The sequence below is a fragment of the Sorex fumeus genome, unplaced genomic scaffold (genome assembly GCF_029834395.1).
Source record: "Sorex fumeus unplaced genomic scaffold, SorFum_2.1 ptg000021l, whole genome shotgun sequence".
Lineage (NCBI taxonomy): Eukaryota > Metazoa > Chordata > Mammalia > Eulipotyphla > Soricidae > Sorex > Sorex fumeus.
In genome coordinates, this window is record NW_026606078.1 from 7348981 (window position 1) to 7372537 (window position 23557).

The 23557-nt window shown below is 41.5% G+C and overlaps 1 protein-coding gene across 1 annotated transcript in view; it reads left to right on the forward strand.

The window, feature by feature from the left end:
* Positions 1-1075: 1075 nt before the first annotated feature.
* Positions 1076-23557, forward strand: part of RYR2 (ryanodine receptor 2) — a 754458-nt gene continuing 731976 nt past the window's right edge. The window contains exon 1 of the mRNA XM_056113587.1: positions 1076-1196. Within this exon, the coding sequence (XP_055969562.1) occupies positions 1149-1196 (48 nt within the window). The 5' untranslated portion in view covers positions 1076-1148. The remainder of the gene's footprint in view (positions 1197-23557) is intronic.

Genomic DNA, 23557 nt, shown 5'->3' on the forward strand with positions numbered 1-23557 from the left:
TAGGTGTGGTGGAATGCTTGGATTTCTTACAAAAGAAATGACTTCAGAGGATAATGGATACTGCAGTCTGAGTTTGGGGATTGTCAATGATTCCAAATTACTCACACTTTCCTATATGATTATTGCACTACTTTGTTGAACTGAGGTATGAGCCTGTAATCTAGAGTAGCCCCCCACATACAGTGTCTGCCATGGATGCCATATAGTTGTTGAACGGATTTAAGTTTTACGCACCAAACCCCACGCACCTTGTATGGGTAATCTGTTTAAATGCACTTAAACCACGCGCCTTGTATGGGAATTCTATTTAAATGCATTTACACTAGTCCTGGCGGAATTCTCATCCTCCTTGGGAACAGAGGTAATCGAGTTTAAACGAAGAGGTATTGAGTAACTTTGACTTGGGACTTGGGCTACTCAGTGCATCCCTGGTTAAAAAGATGAGTGTCGCGTGCTGTCCGGAGTGCTGCAGAAGTCCCCGCTGCAGACGGCCACAGGAGGAGCCAAGGCTGAGCCCTGCGGGGGGTTTTGAAGGTCTCGGGTCTCGGGAGTGAGTCCGGGGGCCGCACCAGGGCGCAGGTAGGAGTCGGTGGTACCCGGGCCGCACGCGCGCGCGCGGGCTCCGATACCCCGCGCAACCGGTAAGCGGCGCTGGGCCTCGGCTTTGGCGGTCCCGAGCAGCGGGCTGCGGATTACCTGCAGCAAGAGGGGAGCCGGCGAGCTCCTCCCCGCCCGCCGCCCCCACTCCCCACCCCCACCGCGACGCTCACCCCGGCTCGGAGGAGCGGGGGCCCAGCCAGCCGCCTGCTGCAGGCGGGCCGCCGCGGAGCGCCTTCCCGCGTCCTCCGGGCCCACTCGCTCGCCCTCCTCCCGCACGGTGCGGCGGAGGGAGGCTCCCGCCGGGGCCGCCCCCGCCCGCCCGCCCGGCCGCCGGCGCCTCCTCCTCCTCCTCCTCCTCCTCCTCCTCGGCTCTGCAGGCGGGCAGCGCGCGGCGCTCGGCACCTGGAGCCGCGGCCCCTCGGGCGCGGGGCCGTGGGCAGCGGCGGCAGCGGAGCGGCGGGGAGCGGCGGGCGGCGCGAGGGACCGCCGGCGTCGCCGCGGGGCTCGGCGGGGCTCTGGAGCCGGCCCCGGCGAGCCGGCGAGGAGCCATGGCCGATGGGGGCGAGGGCGAGGATGAGATCCAGTTCCTGCGAACTGTAAGCGCCGCCGGTCCCCCCACCCCCACCCCACCTCCCCGGGAGCGGGGCGCCGAGTGGCGCGCGGGCTGCGGGGTGGCCGCCCCACTGCGGGAGGAGCATCCCCGGCGGTGCGGGCTGCGCGTCGGGGCGCGCGCGGGCGGGAGGTGCCGGGGCTCGGTCCCCAGGGCGCTCCGGGAGCTGCGGGGAGCCCGTGTCCGGCCTGGCCGCGCGGCGGGGCTGGGACTTTCCCGACCGCCCGAGGGCGGGGGGTGCACGCGGGCTGAGCCGCGGGGCTCCGGGAATCCCGCCGCCAGGCTGCTTCTTGCCGGGGCTCCGGGGCTGGCCCCGCGCGCTAGCTCGCAGCCCAGGGGGCTGTCTACTTGGCACGGCGCGCGCCGCGCTCGCTGGCCGCCGACGGTGCTGGACGCTGCCCCGAGATTTTTCCCACCCGAGTGGACGTGCAGTGAAGAGAAGGGTGGAGGGGCTCGCCTCCGAGGTCCCCCCACTTCTCGGGACTGGGACCACCGTGGAGGGGGGAGGTGGTCGTGACCGTTTGCAGAAGGTGGAGGGGATGGTGCGTGTGTGTGTGTGTGTGTGTGTGTGTGTACGTGTGCGCGCTCCGGGTGGGAGGATAGAGTGAGCGAGTCGTTCTCCAAATGCTGCCATATAGAATGCAGAGTGCAGCAAAGTGATGTGTGTGTGTGTGTGTGTGTGTGTGTGTGTGTGTGTGCACACGCGTGGTGCGTGTGCGCATGTAAAGACCCGGTGGTGGCTGCCCGGAATTTCCACATTGGGTGGCATCAGGAGAGGTTGGCTCCTCACTAATAAAATTTTTTTTCTCCTTAAGTACCGTTTGGCACTGCTCCTTTGCTCTCGCTGGTGTGTTCGAATGCTGCAGATACTTGCGAGGCCGAAGCGTGGCTCACCTCAAAGCTGGGTCCGAAGAGCAAAAAAAAAGACCTTAACTTGGTGTTCAGAATAACCTAGTTAGCTTTTGCAGCAGGCTCCCGCTTCTGTAATCCTCTCCGAGGGAGACTCCTTCCCTTCCAGCATCCTTCCCCATGCACAATACCCCTGGACTGGGGACTGCAGACTCTTGCCTCCACTTCTTTCCTCAACAGTGAGAAAGCCGCCACTCCCCGGTTTCTCTTTCCAAAGACACAAACAAGCGTTGAGACGTTCTCATTTTGAAATAGTCACCAGACAATAACTTTCAGGTGTGAAAAGAGTCTTGCTGATGATGTATTTGGGTGCTGAGTGAGTGAGAAGAGACAGTTTTTCCAAGAGTAGTTTAAATGACCTTAAATATTTTTTCCTTTGCTCTCTTCTCTGTATATATATATGTATATATATATATGATATATATATTTATTTGCACTAGAGAGAGAGCTTTTTGAAAGGATAAAATCAAGACTGCCCATCAGATGGTGAATGTAGACCTAACTATGCGTGTCATATTCCATCATATACATCCACTACATACATACATACATACTTGACAGGTTCACATAAGGTCCAGCTCAGAAGATACTGCTGTCTAAAATCTTGCTCATGAGGAATATTTTAATCTCACTAAAATATAATTATATAAATGTGTATATCATATGTACATAGTGGAAAGTCATTATTTGTCTAAAAGCCACATGCAAGGATATTTTCAATACCACAAAATGTTATCTCCCCCCCAGTTGGATAGAATATATCATTGCTGTGTTATGTTTAAATTCTGTCCCCCCCCCAAAAAAAAACTCCATAGGGTTAAAATTAGCTTGAAAATTTTGGAAGGCTTTGTACACTCAAGGGCTTCCCGCAGGCTTAAATGTTAAGCCGAGCTCATGGAGGTGGTGTTATCAGAATACTTAATGGGGACTGAGGTAAATGTGCTCCCTGATGGGATTCTTGCACTTATAAAGTAATGTTCACTCTGTGTCACTTGACAGCTGCCTGTCAGCCCGAGCAACACCTTTGATAAGTGGGTCCTGGGTAGAGATCTGGCATCCTAGGCTAGGATTTTTCTTTTAATAAAACAGTCGTAGGTTGTTGTGCCAATGATAAATGACCTTGAAGGAGGTAGGAGATGAAGGAGGTAGGAGAGTGGAGCGGGGGATTTTTATTTTTTATGTATTAGCATGTAAAAGAAAACCCTGCTTCCCCCTATAAATATTACAGTTTTACAAGGAAATTTTCAAATTCTTTTTCAGCTCCTTTGTTTATTGCCCTTGTTCCTCTCCATTTTATTCTCTTAACCTGAGAATGTTAATAGTTCAAAATGTTAATGGAACTAGTAACAGAAAATGTAGTTCTTAATAAATTCATAATTTTTCCCTCCAGGAACATTTCTTGTGTCAATATAATCTCCTTCCTTCCTTCCTTCCTTCCTTCCTTCCTTCCTTCCTTCTTCCTTCCTTCCTCTTCAAATAACCGAGGGAGCATTATGTATTAATACATTATATGTAGGCATAGTTTATGGAGGAGGTGATTGTGCTTAAAAAAATGAACATTGGTTGTAAAGAGAAGGTCATAATGAAATTGACCAGACATTACATGTTTTCTGATTAGAGTGCCTTCAGAATTATCATCGATTTTTATTTAAGCATTGCAACTCATTGGCATCTCTGGCATCTTTCTGTTTTCAGAAAGCTTTTTCGTTTTTCTTTGAGAAGAGGTGCATGATCACTGAGGAGGAGAACAAAGGTGAACTCTAATGGACTGTGCCCATGAGTTATGTCCACTACCCTGAATTAATTCTTCATTAGTGAAGAGCAGTTTTGCCACTGTTTAGTGCACCATTTCTTTTTCATTGCACAACTGTGAGTTTCCTAATATTGTTCTTAAATGATTGTGTAGGTGAATGATTACCTGCCATTCACTGACTTGCTTATTAGCTGGACATATGCCCACTCAGATGTATTTATCTTAGAGGAAAATTGAGACTACGTGTATGCAAAATACTTTAGATGCATTAGGACAGTTTGAAGAGCCATATCCTAAATAAGCCCTCAGCTCATAATAGATATATTCACTGTCTTATCCAAACATACTCTTGACTTAGAGTGTTTGGTTTATTTTATTTTAAAAAACTTGAGTAATGTAGGAATGAGTTATCATTTAATACTTAAAAACATGGATCTTTTTAGTTGTAATCTTTAAAAAAAAACTTAGAGAATTTTAGATAGAGAAGGGAATCTGAAGAAGATTCTGATGTAAAATGACCTTGATCAAGGGTCAGACTTTTGAAGTGCTTTGCCTTTCTTTCATTTGTGTAAGTACAATTTGGTTACTCTTGAGGTTTTCTGTCCCATGTACTTTTGTATTTGTGAATACTTTGAGATTTAAAACAGTTCTGGCTGGAAACATTTTTCTGCTAGGAATGATTTTTCATTTTCCTCCTGCTTTCATTCACACATTATTTTCCTGCAGGTACCTTCTCAGTGCTTCCACATCTTCCTTCGTAATGATAGAAGCATGTTAGAAACTATCTAGAGTTTAGTAGTAGAGTCATAAACTGATGTGCCACTGAAGAAATAGATTGTGTGTGTGTGTGGACTATTTAGTCTGATTTTATAGAGTTATGGAAAGGTTAATTGTACTAAGTCAGTAGTTCAGCCATGCAGAGCCAAGACTAAAAGTCAAACCTTAACTGATGTCCTCTCCAGGAGAAAAAGATTTCTTTTCCAATTGCTCAAGTATGTTTCAGCTTTGCAGCAAGCAAGATCCAAAATTCAGTTTTCTCAGCTGTAGGAATGTCATGGAGTGTACAGGGAGGATTTTGAGTGGCAGTGAGAATTTGCCCCTTTTGCCCCTTGATAATGAAGGCATGAGGAAGGAACTTTAGATAGTGTTCACTGTGGCTTTTTTCCAAGGGCCTGCTAGAAAGTCCCCCCAGGCTTCCATTATCAGAATTATTTTATGTATTTATTTTTACTGAGAAACTGTTGTGTACACTTTGGCAGACGAGATGAATTGAAAACATTTAGGGCACTAGTTTATTTGACATTCAATCTTATTTGTTCTTTGACTTTATTATTTTTTGTGTTGTTTCGTTCGGTGTATTTTAATCAAGACGGAGATCCCCAACAAAGAGTGGTAATGTCAGACTGTGCTTCTGTTAGACTGTGTCTGGGGAAGACGGAGAGATCTTGAGACACACAGTTGTCTCCAAAATACAGAGATTATGGGAATTTTTTAAATTTAGAAAAACGTTTGTTGAACACCTTCTGTATACATGGCTTAAGCTAGGTGTTAATGAATTGATGAAAAATACAGAATGACTTGACCCACAGCTAGAAATCCCAGAAATTAGATTTAGAGACTGATATTGAACACTTAGTAGGAAAAATGCATGTGTAAACTCTAGGCTATTAGGATAGAAAGAGACCTTTAGAACATGTTACCTAGTTTACTCCTGTCTTCTATCATTTGGCAACTAAGAAAGCTAAAGCTTGGAGTATTCTTTTTTGCCCTTTATCATAGTCTAGCTAGTTACTGTCTTAGTTTGGCCTTCTTTATCATAGACTATACTCTGGATGAGGTGACTGGAATAGCTTTATTTATTTCTTATAGTTTTGGTTTTGGGGGGTGGTCCATGCTCAGAAGTGCTCAGGGCTTATTCATGGCAGTGACAAGGGTCCAGCTGGAGTCAATCATAGGCAAGACAAGAGCCTTAACCTATATACTATCTCTCTGGCCCCATATTTCTCACACTTTTGGAGATCGGGGACTCCAAGATTTAGATGCTAGGGGAACCAGTGTCTTCTGAAGGCTTTTCCTGGTCTGCATTCTCTTGTATGTCAACATGGCTGAGAGAGAATGTGTCTCTCAGTCTTTTTATAAGGGCACAAGTCCCATGCATCCTCTTGACCTGATTATCTTCTAATATTCCCACTTCCTAATTTTATTCCATTGGGAATTAAGGTTTCAACATAGAGGGAAATGCATACTTAGATGTATTGGAACATTTTGAAGAACCGTATTATAAATCAGCTCTCATAATAGAAATATTCACTTTTATGTCTAAATATACTTAGGATTTAGAATGTGTGGTTAATTTTATTTAAAAAATGTTAGTAATGTAAATGAGCTATGATTTGGTACTTAAAACATGTATCATTAAAAAAGTATCATTTTATATTCCTTTGTAAAATGAACAGTCTTGACGAATTATATATATATAATGGGAAATTTAGACTTTAAGAAAAAGCTGATGTGAAATGACCTTAGTCAAGGTTCAGGCTTTCGAAGTACTTTGCCTTTCTTTCAGTTGATCCTCTTTTTTTCATAGGTGGGGAGAGGGAGGGACTCCAATATTCAGATCTTAACAGAGATGTAAAGTAATAAATATAAAGTCTTTGAAAATTTCTGAAAAATTGCCCAAAAAGCCATTTACCAGCCTATTATTCTTCTACATAAAGTAGATTTAAATTCAGTTGCCCCTTTTCTGGTATCTTCGCCTTTGCAGGGTGTTCAAATCTGCCTCTTGTCCTTCCAGCTATTTAAAAGCAAGCTTCTTTGCTCCTTTCTAAAGTGGCCATCCCAGTGTTGGAAGATTGTATGACTGAGACGCAATCATGAGCAACTTTGTAACTGAGCATCTCACTGTGATTCAGAACTAAAAAAAAATAAAGAAAATAAAGTCCTTTCCTTAGGTGTCCTAAAATTGCTTGCTGGCAAAGGACAAGAATCTTGCACTTGTACCTACTCTTTGCCTTCCTTTTCACTCTTGCTTCCCATTAATCATAAAACATGCTCATTTCTTTGTCTGGACATTTTTTGGTTTGATCCTGATGCCTGATTTGGCTGCTCTTCATCTCCAAATGTGGTCTCCACCCACAGCTTCTCTCCACCTCTCCAGTAATTGTCCTGTAGCCTTACTTTCTCCTTTAAAGCCACTTAACTTGATGTAATCACCACCTCCTGGATGAGGAATCCCAGTGTTCCTCTCTTTTAGACCCCTCAAGTCCTATCTGTCTTTTTTTTTTAAGTTTTCCTGACTGAAAACAGCACTCTCAGAGTTAGTTTAATATGACTAATCATTTTCTGGGTGTTCATTTCACTCCTTTATTCCTTCTATTCTCTCTGACTATCCCAAACTCTCTGACAATCCCCAAAGATCTAGTCCTGTTTTCTTTTCAGTCTCTTCTAAATTTGGGAATAAATCTGGACCACAAAATCTGGGAACCTTGGAATAACAGAGTTTAGGAAGAATCAATGATGACTTCCTCCAGGCTAGAAAATTCGAGAAATGACAGAACCATTCCCAAAGCTGCTTCTCCTGTAAAAGAACTTGCTGAAGATCTGACAGCCTTTGGTCAGTTCCTCACAAAGGCTGTTTCCATGTCCCTCCTGCTCCAGCTTCAGAACATTCTGCCCTGAAGTCTCTCTTCTTTTTAGAGGCTCCATGTTGGCCATTTCAGGCTGTGGCTTAAAAAATCCAGCATGATCCTGATATTCAGAATTGATGTGAAAACAAAACAAAACAAAACAAACCAACCAAAAAACCCAACTAATATGAAGTCTGCATCATAGTAGGCCTTCAATGTATTAGTTTTGTTTTTCTTCTTGTTTCTGTTTTGTCATGTTTTCCTTGGCTTTCTAGTTGAGACTTAGATTTCTTTCACACCTCAGATCTTAATCTACTTTTTGCATTGACCAGTTGGATACCTTGTTTTATCCTCTTGGAACCCTTATATTTGTTCATGCTACCACTTGTCAAGAAGAGTAACAAGTCTCTACTGGTGCCCACTCGAGCAAGTTGATGAATAACAGGAGGACAGTGTTACAGTGCTACCACTTGTCGTTTCTAGTTGTGGAGATTCATAACTTCCCACTTTGACTCTTGACGTTCTGTCATCAGGTTTGGATACTCAATATGAGCTTTTGTGACTCTCACCCATTCTGATTTAACCTTTCTCAGACCATCTCTTGTGCTTCCCAGTTCTACAAATAGATGGTCTTGATTTTTTTTTCTCCCCAAAGGTTGTGACATCATTGGAGGCATGAGTAGTTTAGGTAACTTAGCACCCTCTTAACTTCAAGGACAACTTTGAGAGAAATCTCATGGCAGAAGGAAAAAAGCTGACAAGAAAAAAAGTGACAAGAAAAAAGCTTCCTGCCTCTCTCTTCCAATTAAATGTGCAGATCACTTGATTGTGTTCAAATGCACAAAGAGGAAATCTGTTATAAGGGATGTAGGCAAAGATTGTGGAGGCGAAGAGTGGAAATAAGATCCCTTGTAGAGGCAGGAAAGAGGAGGCTGGCAGGTTAAATTGTGAGAGGAGAGAGAGCAGTTATGTGGGTGAAATAGGTGAGGTAATGTTTGTCGCTATGGGAGGGTGACAGTGGCTCCCAAACCAGCAGGAGAGAATATTTGGTCCCAGTCTTGTGAGGAGAATTTGAGAGAGGCAAGTGAATTAAGGCGAGAAAGTGAATAGCGGAAGATGAAGTGCGCCTGAGTGATTGGCGCTGCCTTGAGAGAAACACAGCTCTCTAGTCAAATTTCTGTTTCAAAAGTAGAAGCTTCTAGATGGAAAGAGACCTTCCAGCATTGCTAATGCAGTCTGTGGAACAATTTTGTCCAGTTTTCTTCGTTTTTATTATTGGAAAAAAAAACGCATTTTGATGGGGACTTGTCCAAGAAATGGTTGTGTGGCTTTGGGGGTGGGGAGTGGTGGTAAAAATTCTTTCAGGAAAGATGAGTCCTCAAATCAGTCAGACTCAAACCATTTAGAGAATGAGTGAGATAAAATTTTTGTCTTTGGATTGGAACTGTATATTCTTTGAAAGATCTTGAGATTTCTGGACATTTTCATTCTGGTGGGTCTCGGGATCAGAAACTAAATTCCTGGTTATCTTGTTTGCTAATTCTCACTGCTCTCTTCGTTTTGAAGTGCTTGACTTCCTGGTATTACTTGGGCTGGCGAAGATCTGTCCTATATTTCGGAGGGTTGCTAGTATGTTAAAAACTGGCCTCAGAGCCCTGACAGAAGGTGTATTTCCTAGTTCCCGTGACTCAGTAAGACATCATCTTCTTCCTACATTTATGTAGTCAAATGGAATACTGAAGCTTTCCCTGGTACTGACTTAAATTGTTCAGAGTTCCTGTGCCAGCACCATCATTAATTCAAGCCATTTTCTCGCCAGTCAGGGCTAGAGAAAACTGGAGTCTCTGCTGTGTGGGGGTGAGACCTCCACTGGGTAGCTGTGCCCAATGTCTACTGTCCCAAGTGTTCCAGGTGTCTACTGTCACCAAGTCCTGAAATTCTATGTCATTCCATCTGAGCAAAACCTTAAATGTAGCTGGATGTCAGTCTGATTCAGAGCACGGTGAGTGGGATAGCAGATACTGCTGGAGCAGAAGGTGATGGGGCTTTGCTTGGTCTGAGATGTTTTGAGGAGTTATCTGGTAGAGGCTGTGAACATATGCTTTCTCTCAGGGATGCAGTTTTTCACATGTAAGGCAAATATATTTGTGATAGCTGGCAAGGGCCACTAGCTTACATGTCCCCATCACCATGGTAGAGGAACAACTCGATTGATCAATTTAGGTGAGAGGTACACCTAGCCATACCCAGGAATTACTCCTGGCTCTGCACTCAGGAATCACTCGTGGTGGCATTCAGGGAAACAAATGGTATGCCGGGGATCGAACCTGCGTTGGCTGCATATAGGGCAGGCAGGCTCCTTACCCACTATACTATCTCTCTGTCTCCTGTTTTTCCTACTTTCTAATTTATTTTTTTCTTTTAGAAGTTTGTGACTTAAAAACCTTGTGCATGTTCATTCTCCTTTTTTTTTCCTTTTTGGGTCAAACCTGGCAATGCGCAGGAGTTACTTCTGGTTCATGCATTCAGGAATTACTCCTGGCAGTGCTCGGGGGACCATATGGGATGCTGGGAGTCAAACCCAAGTCAGCCACATGCAAGGCAAATGCCCTACCCGCTGGCTGGCTCCAGCCCCCATCCTCCTTCTAAGGCCATTTTTGTCTTTATTTTCCTCTGCATTTAGAATCTGACTATCCTGCCGATATAAACTCATTAATTTTATCATAGTTAATAATAATTAAGCCATCAAAGATAGAAAATAAAAGAAAAGAAAAATGACAGGATAAGTGGGATTCCTAGTGTTGAGTACATTGGGATATTGTTAAAGTAAGTACAAAATGTCATACTGAGTTTATAGCTATTAAAAGTTATGTTCACTTGTTTTTCACAGCAGGTCTTGGTTATCAAAATAAATTGAATTATGATTTAATTTCTTTCAGATTTCACTGGAGTTTGTATTTATTTCACATTCAAAGAATTTCACATGAGGATAGTTTTGGTCATATACATACACAAGTGGAAAGTAGCATCCATAGTCCTTTTACCAAATCTTGACCCCAAAGAAAATTCTATTAGATCAGTTCAAGGGCAGTAGTGAAATGTTGGTTTGTTACATCTTCCAGAACTTTGGGATTTTTTGTTACTGTTGTTTTAACTGAGTGAACTATAGGGCTCCTGGCTGAACTGACTTTGAGAGCTGTCATTTTGATAGTGGTAGGGCCAAAGCAAAGTGTTAAGGGAAAATGGCACCCACATGTCTATCTGTGGTTGTCTAATGAATTTAGCTTCACAGTCTGATAGGAGTTCTTCCTCTTCTCTAAAGTATGGTGGCAGCTCTGAGGGTTAGTATCTCTGGTTAAAAGGTCTGAAAACTGTTTTATATAGTTACTGGCCTGCTACTGTTGCTGACATTATTTTTTGGTAGCACTGTAGTACTGTAGCACTGTCCTCCCATTGTTCATCAACTTGCTCAAGCGGGCACCAGTAATGTCTCCATTGTGAGACTTGTTGTTACTGTTTTTGGCATATCAAATACGCCACAGGTAGCTTGCCAGGCTCTGCCATGTGGGTGGGATACTCTCAGTAGCTTGCCGGGCTCTCTGAGAGGGAATTTTTTGTGAATATGTACTTTTGGGTATGTCTGCCCTCGGTAGTTGACATGTGTTTTTATCATAAAATCCATATAGAATCTCTCTTAGAAAGGTACCAAGAAGTTGAGTCACTGGTTTAATGTTTACAGAGATAGGCAATGGAGCGAGGGTTTCAGACCCAGGAAGGTAGCTGAAAAACTACTTTCATAAGGACTGGATGCGCTCCTTTCTGTTGGAGATGAATATATTGAACACAGGAGGAAAAGCATGGCATGCTTCTCTCTGTAAGAATCAGGCATACTAATGGCAAGTATAGGTTTCTTAGACTACTAGTGCCTCAAAGAATATCCACCACATAACTGACCTTTATTCAATGTCTAATTGAACACTAAATTATAATCTATTATGATGCAATAGATCACAAATATAGACTGTAAATACAGGGCGGTTGCACACATGCACAGTTTACTAGGTTATTTTAGTTCAAGGTGTAGAGATTGGAAATCTAGTTTGTTCGCAGCATTATACAAGGTAGGAAGGCATTACCTCGAAAGTGGATGATAGTCCCTTGGAGGCAGCAAAACAGTGAGATCTTATGTATCCCAACTAGGGAATAGCAATAAGTTTGTGGTCCTATGTGCACTGTCAAACTGTGCACTGATGGGGGGGGGGGGGCGGTAGGGACCGAAGGTGACAGCTTGATCATGCCAGAAGACCCACAGACCCCACCTCTACAAGGTAGATTAAAAGGCTACAAGATATATAAGATGTGAAAATACCCTGAAACAGCATTGAGAATATAGAAGAAACATGTTTAAGTTTCAAAAATTGTTCAACATAGATCTCTGAAAATGCCTTCAAGTTCCATTTGAAGAGAGTTCTGAAAATTTTCATTCATTCTTTTGGAACTCATTGAAATTTAGGGGGAGTAGGCTAAGTAGGGTGAAAATACATGAACCTTTTTACAAAAAGATACTATGACTGTACCTCGGGAGACATGTGCAATTCATATTGAAGGGCTCTTTGGAGCATTGAAAAATTCCATCAAAACACACACACACACATACACACACACACACACACACACACACAAAGGATTTAGCCTTTGGTACCTTTTTACCTCTTTTCATTTTTTCTTAAAGATTCCCTTTATCCCCTTTGAGTCCTGGACATGCCTGACATGATTTGACTTCAGGGTCAGTGCCTACTATTGGGAGCTGCGATCTGGTTTCTAGTTGTAAGTTCAGTGAAATGTCAGAACATTTTTTGAGTCACAGACAAATGAAAATCTGGGATGAATTGCTTTTGATTGATGGTTGACAGAGAAGCTGAATGCATTCAGTTCTGCTGCTGTCCCCTTTGTGATTGCAAAGGGGATCATCATTACCTGAAGAGTATAAAGTATACTTATACTGAGTATAAAGATTTTGCTGCTGGTACCAAGAACAGCATCTACAGGAGATTCTGCAGTTGTCTCAATTTAAGTCCTGCTTGTGCTAAAGAGGATCGGCAAACTAACTAAGAAAAAGGATTATGCTTTTACCCCTTTTTCCTCCAATGCCTTATCTTTTCTTTCAGTCAATTTTGACCATTTCTAGACTAGTTACTATGTGTCACATGCCAGGTGGGACTCATATACATCTGGACTTGTCCCTGTCTGTCTTCCAAGTCTTTACTCTGTATTTGGGAGGTAGGATGGGAAACGTGGAAAAGGCAAATACTTTATTATGAAGGAGATTTAAGAGGCAGATAACTACCATGGGAAAGGATATTGAGGTTGATCTGTGATAATTCATGTGATTGCCCAAAGCTCTCATCCATGAAGGAGGCAGCATTTACAGAGAATTTTCAAACTGAAAAGCAACTTAATGTCTCACTAGCTCCATGGTTTTATAGTTGAGGGAGATTGGAAGAAAGGTAAGTATTTGGACTGCCTTGATTTAGTTCAGGCAGACTAGCCACGATTCCTTTGATTGCTGGTGTAATCCATTTCCTCCCCAAAACAGTTCATTAGAAGTTGAGCTGCAGGGAAATGAAATGCCTTTGTTAAGGGGCAGTTCAGGAATAGCCAACATAGGTGGTGAACCCAGGTCTTTCTGATGCCACATTTCTCCTTCCATTCCCTTCCCGTATCCCACCTTCCATCTTTCCTTCCCACAGTCCAATAATTTGTGGAAGACTGTGAATTTGACCAATGAAGAAACTGGCTACCCACTATCTATCTCACTTTACCATTTGGGTTATTTATTTTTCTTTCATTTATTGTTGCACTATTACAAATTGTAAGTTATAGAAAATGGAACCTAATGATTCAGTTCCTGATTCTTGGTCGTCTTAATAGGTTTTTATTTGTTTGTTTATTTTTGGGCACACCTGACAATGCTTCTGACTCTGCACTCACGAATTATTCCTGGCGGTACTCAGGGAACCATATTGGATGCTGAGAATATATGTTGGCTGTGTGCAAGGCAAATGCCCTATCCTTTGTAGTATTGCTCCTGCCTCTCCTAATTGATTCTTAGTCACCAGAAATGTAACTTGTGTCTGGTGGAGGTGCATTTGTGCATATTGAGTAGTTTTGCATCTCTCAATCCAATTTATTTTCTCCTTGATGGTTTTGTTTATGTATCTGTTCTTTGGATTTACTGTTACTGCTCCTTCATTAATGATGAATTTAATAAAATCTTAGAACGATTTATTTTATATTTGCTTGCATCCTGTTCTTGGCCTTAAAAAATTATCCTTACTATCACTAACATACCTCTTTAAGATGGGAAAGATGGGTAGGCATTTAATGAAAGTGAGTATGGAAGGTAGGGAGACAGAGTTGCCAGTGAAGAAGGCAAGGTCAGTATCTCTGTCTTCTGTCCTGCTCTGGCTAAATTCAGGCCGGTATCACTGGCCACTGGGAATGCCTGCCTTTGTGACTTCAGCTGTAGGACTGGTCGCTATCTTCAGCTTCTACTGGTCAATAGATATCCTTCCATCTTTATTGGACTTCATTCAATGCTTGTCTTTCCTCAGTACAACTCTAACTGAAACAGCCTGGGATACATGGGACATATTTGGAGGAAAAGTTTACATGAGATTAGGCTATGCAATCTGTGGAGGGTTGCTAAGCCTCGAGACCATCAGGGACCAAGATTTACACTTAAAATCATAAGGTAAGAAGGGTAAGACAAATTTTTTCCCTTTCTTTCCCTTGAGGAAGGGAAATGGGTCAGAGCTGTCTGTTGGGAAGATTAATGTGGCAGCAATTTATAAGATAAATTGGGATTTAGAGAGATTGGAGGACGATTGGAGTTTCAGAAGCCTTTTAGGAAGCAGTCACTGTGGAGTTTTGGCGCAAGATAATTCAGCCTAAATTTGGGTGGTAGTTGCGACAGTGAAAGTGGGGAGGGAAGCGGTGTAAGAGTTGCTGTGGGGAAGGGTGTATCGGATCGATCACTGATTCTATAAAGATAAAACAGTAGCAGCAACTTCGATGAGCTTAGAAGAACGAAAAAAAATTTTATGGGCAGCAGTGTCTTAGTTTTGGGCTCTCCTATAGATGCCTTAATCCCCTTCTCTTCCCCAACTGATAGAATGATATAGTGGAGTGATAGAAACCGAACCTCAGCACCTCAGAATATGACGTACTTTGATGGGGTGGGGTCTTTACTGAGGGGATCACATTAAAATATGGCTGTTCAGGTGGACTCCACCACAGTATGACTGGTGTATGTAGAAAAGGGAAATCTGGTCTGATTGAGACACACACAGAGGGAAGATGAAGTCACACAGGGAGAACACCTGTGACGACAGAATTGGAGTGATGTCTCGACAAGCGGCAGAATACCTCAGGTTCTGGCTCCTGGAACAGTACTCAGGGCACCCAGAATTGTCAACATTTTGCTTCTGAACTTCTGGTCTCTGGAGCCGTGACACACTACGTTTCTGTTTTCTAAGCTTCTCCCTTGCGGTAGTTTGTTCTCACAGCCCTAGGGAACAAATACATACTGGCAAACTGCAAAGGTAATGGGGCTGCAGAGGCAGATAGCAAAACCATGGAAATTGGAGTGACAGTCTGGGAGGAAGAACATGTGGTATGTTCTGTGACATAGCTGAAGGGAAGGCTACCAAGAAAACCTTTGACCTTGTCCCTAAGAGGAAGGTCAAGTAGACTGTGAGAGACATGATGAGGTGGGAGGTGACAGGAAGCAGGGGTGAAGGTCACGGAGGGTCTCTTGGATGCATATATTAGTGAGGGGAAAGACTAAGCTTGAGGAGGAAGCAATATTGAAAAAAAAGTAACTGATTCTGGGGCCAGAGCTATTTTACAGCAAGTAAGGTGCTTGTCTTGCACATGGCCAACCTGGATTCGATTCCCAGTATCCCATATGGTCCCCTGTGCACTTCCAGGAGTACTTTTTGAATCCAGAGCCAGGAACAATCCCTGAGTCCTCCTGGGTATGGCCTCAAAAGCAAAACAATAAGTTACTGATCTTTAATATTTTTTTTCTTCCCTCATGGGAAAGACCTTTTCTAAATTTGGGAGGAGGAGGAATAATTGATGAAATACAGGCCTGGTACAGGATAGAAGACAACATTTCCTCCCCACCCCACACCTGCTACCATATTTGGGCATAAAAAAAATCCAGATACATCTGCCTCCTTTTTTGTTGATACTTAATTACCTAAATTCAGAGCACACACTGTTTTCATTTGTTTTTAGGTTAGCTTTGCATAATTTCATTTTCTGCTGCAGGCCTTTTGGTTAGCAATTAAAGTTAGAGCTTCATTTGTTCTAAGCTGGGCGTGTTTTATTTGGATATTGCATGGTGCTGATGATTAAATAATCCAGCTAGTTCAGGAGCAAACTTATCTCATTAGGATGAGTGGGAAAAGTTCATCTTGCTAGTGTGTTTTCCCCCCTATTGTTACCAACTAAAAATGCTTATATAGCTATTTATAAATAATTTTTAGCAAATAGGAATGGATTAGAACAGTTTCTGACAGATCAGGGGAGCAGGTTGAAATATCTCAGGAAACTAAATAATTTTGCTGAGAGAAATTGCCCTTGGCTCTTCTACTTGGCTAAATTGCTTAGCTGGTGAAACAAATTTTAGTAATTTTTCAGAAAATTAAGCAATTTATATTTTCTAAGATAGTTTCCTCACATTTTTATATAATTGGCACTACACTGCATATTCAATTTATAGCTTGCAGAGTTCTGTTTTTCTTAAATACAAACAGTAAAATATATGTAGTATTTTAAGTGTGTGGAGCTCAGTTTGTTTTATACTTAACACCAGCAATTTAAAAGTAAAAGCTTTCAACAAATGTCTGCACTTAACAATAAGGAATATATCTTAAACTCTTAAGTGCCCTGAATCGCTGCCCACATTTTGTTGTCGTTCTGTTTGTTTGGTTTTTCTTTGCCACACCCAAGGGTGTTCAAGGCTTACTCCTGGCTCAGCACTCAGGGAACACTCTGGGTGGGACTATGGGGATCATATTCACATATGCCATTAATTGAAACCTGGGTCAGCTGCATGCAAGACAAGCACTCTACCTGCTCTGCCCTTGCTCTAACCCTCCACATCAATTTTTTAAAAATGGAAAATGCTTTGAGATGTTAATTATTTCAGAATTTGCTCAAAACTAGCCAAGTCATATGCTCCTGTAGTAGTTTTTTCATTTGACTCTCATATTTCTTTTTTTAATTTTTTAAATTTTTTTAATGAATCATGGTGAGGTGCAGTTACAGACTTACAAACTTTTGTGCTTACATTTCAGTCATACAATGTTCCAGTACCCATCCCTCCACCAGTGCCCATTCTTCACCACGAATGTTCCCAGTATCTCTTCCACCACCCTCATACTTCTTGTGCTTTGCTGACTACCTGTGCTATCGTTTCTTTGAACTCATCGACCATCCTCATCGTAGCACTGCACTGTAGCACTGCCCTCCCATTGTTTATCGATTTGCTCAAGCGGGCACCAGTAACATCTCCATTTGTGAGACTTGTTACTGTTTTTGGCACATTGAATACTCCACAAGGAGCTTGCCAGGCTCTGCTGTGCGGGTGGGATACTCTCAATAGCTTGCTGGGCTCTCCAGGAGGGATGGAAAAATCGAACCTGGGTTAGCCGCCTGTAAGGCAAATGCCCTACCCACTGTGCTATCTATGGCTCCAGCCCTGCTGTGGCTCCAGCCCATCCTCATCGTAGTGTCAGTAAAGATACTGAGGATTTAATGGTGCACTTATGTCTTCAGTGATAGTGTTTTCTCTCATTGAGCTTGATGGGTTTCTATGCATTTCCCTAATTGTTCTTCTGGTGTCCTTGCTGAGCTGGGGGTGAGTCTTTGTAGTTAACCCCCCTAGAAAATGCTGAGGAATTAGGTTAGAGGTGCCCTCCATCTTCTCATTCTGGGATGGTGAAGAAGCAAGCAGAAGGACAGGAAAGAGCTGTGGTGTGGGTCCTGAATATGGCACAGGTTGGAGTGGAGGCTGTGCCCAGGAGTGGGGGCTCTGCCTCCCATTGGAGCTCTGCCTCCTGTTCATAATAGGCCCTGTGACATCAGCCAGAAACAAACCTTACCTTGGATGTCGGAATCACAAGCAGAATGTCAGGAAAGCCACATGGTGACCATGCACCAAATACATACTCAACATCTATATATGTTATATATATTTATATATCTATAAAAATATGATATTCCTATACTGTATATGTGTTTGCCAGGTGTAAGATTTATATACTTTAATGTTTGAGAGGTTTTTTTTTCCCCACCAAGTAATGTGCTAAGTTAAATGTTCAGATATGGCATCTGTTTTGAAGAACAAAAATTCTACCTTTCCATATGCCAGCATTGCATTTTAGAATGGGACCATATTTGACTTATGAAACTACATATATCCAGTTCTCATTCCTTTCCCAGAAAAGGGCTTTACCATTGTCCAAATGCTAAAGTGGATTTGGAAATCAAATGGGAGGGAAAGTTGGATTGGACCAAATGATTTAGAGGTCTTTTTCTGGCTTCGCTATCATTTCACCTGGATACCATGCTTGTGGATATTGGACCAGCGAAATGAAGATGGTAATATTTCAGTATCAAATGTAGCGAGCTCTTTACCCAGTATTTCCATTATAGAGTGATGAGAAAGTGTCACATATACTCATATGTATAGCAGAAGAATTTTCTGGGTTCTGTATTGCCAAGTACATTTTCTACAGAATAAGATTTGGAGAATATCACAAGTTATTCTCCAAAAGAAGAAATATGGCATAAGTTATAACAAAAAATATTGCCTTGGAATGGCCTCAAGTGAGGACCCAAGAATCAGTAGAAGACGTTACCAATGATTGCATAAATCACAGCTGTGCCTGCCGTCACACTCTCGGGTGGAACAGAGTCACTCCACTACCCCCCTCTGCATATGGGTAGACAGAAGAAACCCAGAGTTTTGTCATAGGGGTATGTATATAGATAACATGGATAACTAAGGATGCAGAATTAGCTTTTTTAAAATCTCAAATCACAGTGTTACCAGTGATGAAGTTGCCCTCTGCCATGAATAATGAGCAAATTGAAACTGGACCAGAACAGAGCCTGGTAAATTAATCAAGGAGAAAGACTTGCAAATCTTTGCATAAGGGGACAAATGAATAATAGCATCCTCCTCTGGTTGTTGTTCAGACCATCAGGAGTCAAGAACTCTGCATAATTTAGCAAGACTGCTTCCAAGAAGGGGCCCGATTTTATGGATAAATGCAGTCTATTTTTAAGGCTAGATAAATTCAGCCTATTTTATGGGCAGGAGAAAATTATTGACCAAATGTTTTTGATAAGATTCTAATATGCCACAGACTTACTTACTAACAAGTCTTCCAAACAGGAGAGGATTAAGGCTAGAACCCAATGATCATCCTAAAATTTCTTTCTAGATTTATTTCAAATCAGTTTGGTAATATTATGTAATCATCAAGTTGATACTTTTTCATTTCATCTATGGAAAATTAATAAAATTTCCAAACTCTGGCTGAAAGAACTTGTATTTGTATCTATAGACACAAAAACAGTATCTACTTTTAGATATGATAATTATTTTCTCAGCATTTTTCTTGTTTTTGTTTTATGGGTCTGCAATGCTCAGAGGTTACTCATGGCTCTACATGCAGGTATCACTCCTAGCAGTACTTGGGGGCCTTATAGAATGCTGGGGATCAAACATGGGTTGGCCACATACACGGCAAACATGCCTTACCTGCTGTACTTTCTATCTGACCCCATATTTTCTCATCATTTCTAAATACTTATTAGATGAAAAGCATCCTACTCTGTGGACATAGTGGGGTGTAGAGCACTGTTCTTACCCATAAGCAACTATTTCTAAGACTAATTTATTTGATTTTTCAAAGTCTTTTTTCCTGTTCCATTTCTTTCTTCATGTTAAATCCTTAAGTAAATTAAAGAAAACCTTTAAAAGTCAAAGTGTAATAAATACTGCATATATATTACATAAATCTTAAGGGTCTAGCTTAGTGAATTTTAGCAGTGAGACATATCAGTGTAACTATCACTCATATCTATGTCATGGAACATTGTGAACACCTATTTGAAGTCTCCCACACATTTCCTTTTTTTTTTGCTTTTGAGTTTTGGGTCACACCCGGTGATACATAGGGGGTACTCCTGGCACATGCACTCAGGAATTACTCCTGGCAGTGCTCGGAGGACCATATGGATTGCTGGGAATTGAACCTGGGTCGGCTGCGTGCAAGGCAAACACCCTACCCGCTGTGCTATTGCTCCAGCCCCTCTCACACATTTCTTCCAAGTGGCTATCTGCCTCTCCGAAGTTAACCACTATTCTGACTTCTAGGAGAATAGATTAGCTTTGCCTAGTTTATGTAATTAGGCTTTAAGTGTTCTCTTATGTCTGGTTTTCTTTTGCTTAGTATTATGTTTGTGTGAGGCACTCCTTTTATACTGAATGATAGCTCATGATTGTCATTGTTTGAAAATATAATTTACTTAGTCATTCTATTGTTAGACATTGGGTTGTTTCCAGTTTTCACTAGTATGATAAAGATATTATGATTAATTATGGTTTCTTAAATGTGAAGTATTCAGTGAATATCTAATTTATTGGCATGTGCACATTTGTTGAATAAGGAATCGTTGATTGGAATGCTGAGCTTTTTAAACAACTTCCTAAAGTGTATACATAAATAAATGCTCCCATCAATAATCATTACTGTGTGTTTATTTCTAAAAAAAGTCTAATTTATAGTTTGAGTTCATTTTTTTTAACAATACCAGGAATAGAACCCAGGTTTTCACACAGGCAAAGCAGACAAGTACTGTATTTCTCAGTCACATCCCTGGTCTATATATTGTCACTTTAGTTTGCATTTCACCAGCACTTATGATGTTGAACACATTTTTTTTGTATCTTTATTTAACATTTGATGATACTCTGTGAAATACTCTTAAGTTTTTATTTAAAAAATAATAGCTGAGGTGCTGTAGCGATAGCACAGTGGGTAGGGCGTTTGCCTTGCACATGACCGACCTGGGTTCGATTCCCAGCATTTCATATGGTCCCCTGACAACTGCCAGGAGTAATTCCTGAGTGCAGAGCCAGGAGTAACCCCTGTGCATTGCCGGGTGACCCCAAAAGAAAAAAAACTATAATAGCTGATCTTCAGTGTGATTTGGCAATCCCATTTCTTGACATCTACCCATCTGCCCCACGGGGCCCAAAACTCTGTAAAAGACATTTGCCCACCTATGTTCATTGCAACACTATTCAAAATCACCAAGATCTGGAAATAATCTATGTGTCTAAGAATAGATAACTAGGTAAAGAAATTATGGTATATATTTGTGGGCTAGATCTTCATACTGCTTCCCGTAATGGCTGAACCAGATGACATTCCCTCCAACAGTGGATAAGGATTCCTTTCTCATTACAAGCCAAGAACACTGGCTGTTTCTAGACTTTTTGATATTTGCCGTTCTCACAGGCATGAGATGATATCTCATTGCATTTACCTAATCACGAGTGATGATGAGCACTCTTTCATATGCCTGTTGGCCATCAGTAGGTCTTCTTTATTTATCTTCTGACCTCATTTATGGATCGAGTTGTTGGTTATTTGTTGTTTGGCTTTGTGGATATTTCATAGATCTTGGAAATCAGCCCTTTATCTGCTGTATGCAGATATTTTGTCCCTTTCAGTAGGGTGTCTTTTTATTCGAACTTGAGTTTCTTTCACTGTGCAAAACATTTTTAATTTGATGTAATCTCATTTATTTGTTTTGTTTTTATTGTTTTTGTCACTGTGGTCATCTCATTGAAGATTCCTCTGTGGTCAGTTTTCTGGATATTTATGCTGATGTTTTCTTCATTGTATTTTATGAATTCTGGTCAATTTAAAAATATTTAACCTACTTTGAGTTTGAATGGTGTGAGGTATGGTTCTAATTTCATTTTTTACATGTGGCTATCTAGTTTACCAACACCATTTGTTGAAGTATAGGAATTCTTTAAAGCATTCCTTATTCTGTTAGAATTGAAGTAAACACTTAAATGAATTCATATTACTAAAAACTATTTTTTGCTTTTTAGAAGGTTCCTTGAATGAAGTGATTCTATTTAATGCCATTTTTTTGGGGGTTTCCGGGCAATATCTGACATTACTTGTAGAGCTCTTTGCTCTGTACTTAGGAATCACTCCTGGCAGACCTTGGGGAATATAGGGTGCCAGAATCAAACTCAGGTTGGCTACATGCAAATCAAGCACCTCATCTGCTGTACTATTGCTCTGCTCCTGTTTGATGTCTTGCTAGACACAGACAAGAAAATCAAAAAGTTCTATGGGCAGTCAAAGAAATTAGAATGTTAAAGCAGTTTCGAGAGAAGGAAAAAAAGTGGGAGGAATTTTTTACCCAATTTTAATATTTGTACAGATACAGTATTCACTATTTGTGATACTGGTGAACAGATAGTTACATAATGCCTTTTGAGTCTACAGTGGGAATTTCCTGTCACTATGTTTAGACTCTCCCTTTTCTGTTGCCTTTTCTTTTTTTCAGTGGGTGTTTGCTCCCCAAGCAATGCTCAAGAGGCAGGGAACCCACTGGCAACTATTGACCAGCTGGGCTGGGAGTTCAGTACAAGGATCCAAGGATGCTATGCTGTTTAGCCCTCTGGTGCTGGGGATATACATGGGCCATACCAGCAGTTGTGGGAGCCTCTAGGGCCCTAACTGACATTACTTGGGGAAACTTCAGTGCTGCACCTGCCCTTTATTTTGTAGCCTTTAATGTGTTCTTCCAGTCTTCTCCTAGATGGGTCAATGGAGACAATGTATTGGGAAATCTCTTCTATCAAACCTTGGCATATTAGTAACCACCAATATGTATCAAAAGTTTTCTTTTTCATTTGCTTTGTTTCTTTACAGTTTACTTATGAGTTAGATGAGGTCATCTAGTCTTTCTTCATCCAACATACTTCATTTGGCATAACAAGTTCAAGTTTTTTTGTTTGTTGCAAATGGCAGAGTTTTGTTCTTTAATGTTTTTGATTGAATCAAGCGAATTACAGCATTTGCAAAGCGATTCATGATTGAGTTTCAGGCTTTCAATGTTCCCATATTCTATGACTGTATCCCTATACCACCTTTTTGTCTGTTCATCGGTATCATATGTTGCATATTTTTATCCATTTATCTGTTGATGAACATTTAGGTTGTTTCCATATCTTGGCTACTGTAAATAGTGCTGCAGTGGGAACAGTGGTGAGAATGTCTTCTAGTCAGTGTGCTGCACCTGACCTTTATTTTAGAAAAATTCCCTCAAGTGAAATAGTTAAATCATTTAGTCATTTTATTCTTGACTTTTTTTGATTTTTTTTTTATATCTCCCAGGAGTGCTCAGGTGGCCTAGAAGCTTCTCTTGATGATACTGAACTTTCTATCCAATTCTGATGATTTAGTGCTTAGACCTGCACAGCTGTGGCCAATAGTGGCCTGGTAGTGGTCAGGGTTGGCTATCTGTGCTGGGGATCAAACCCAAGGCCTTGCCTAGTACATGTGCTTGTTCCTTGAAAAATCTCCCCAGTCTCTGGAAAGAGCTTGTTAGTAAGAAAATATTTCAACATGGATGGAGGAAGAAAGGCTTTTTAGTCACTACAATATGCTTTTCATGTTGCTTTGGAGAAATGTTTGTGAATATATCCTAATCTCTGGAAAAATACCTATAATTATTTGTGGTATATCATAGTCATCATTTGCTGATAACCTGGCTGTGTTTTTTGTGATAAGATAAAGCAGGCTAAGAATAAAGAGAAACATTCGAGTGTTTACTCATAGAGTTGAAAAGGAATGGTTTCTAAAGAGTACTTTGAAAATATGATTGATGCACACATTTACTTTTTCAGGAACTTAATAATTTTAAAATTGTTTGCATCTTGTG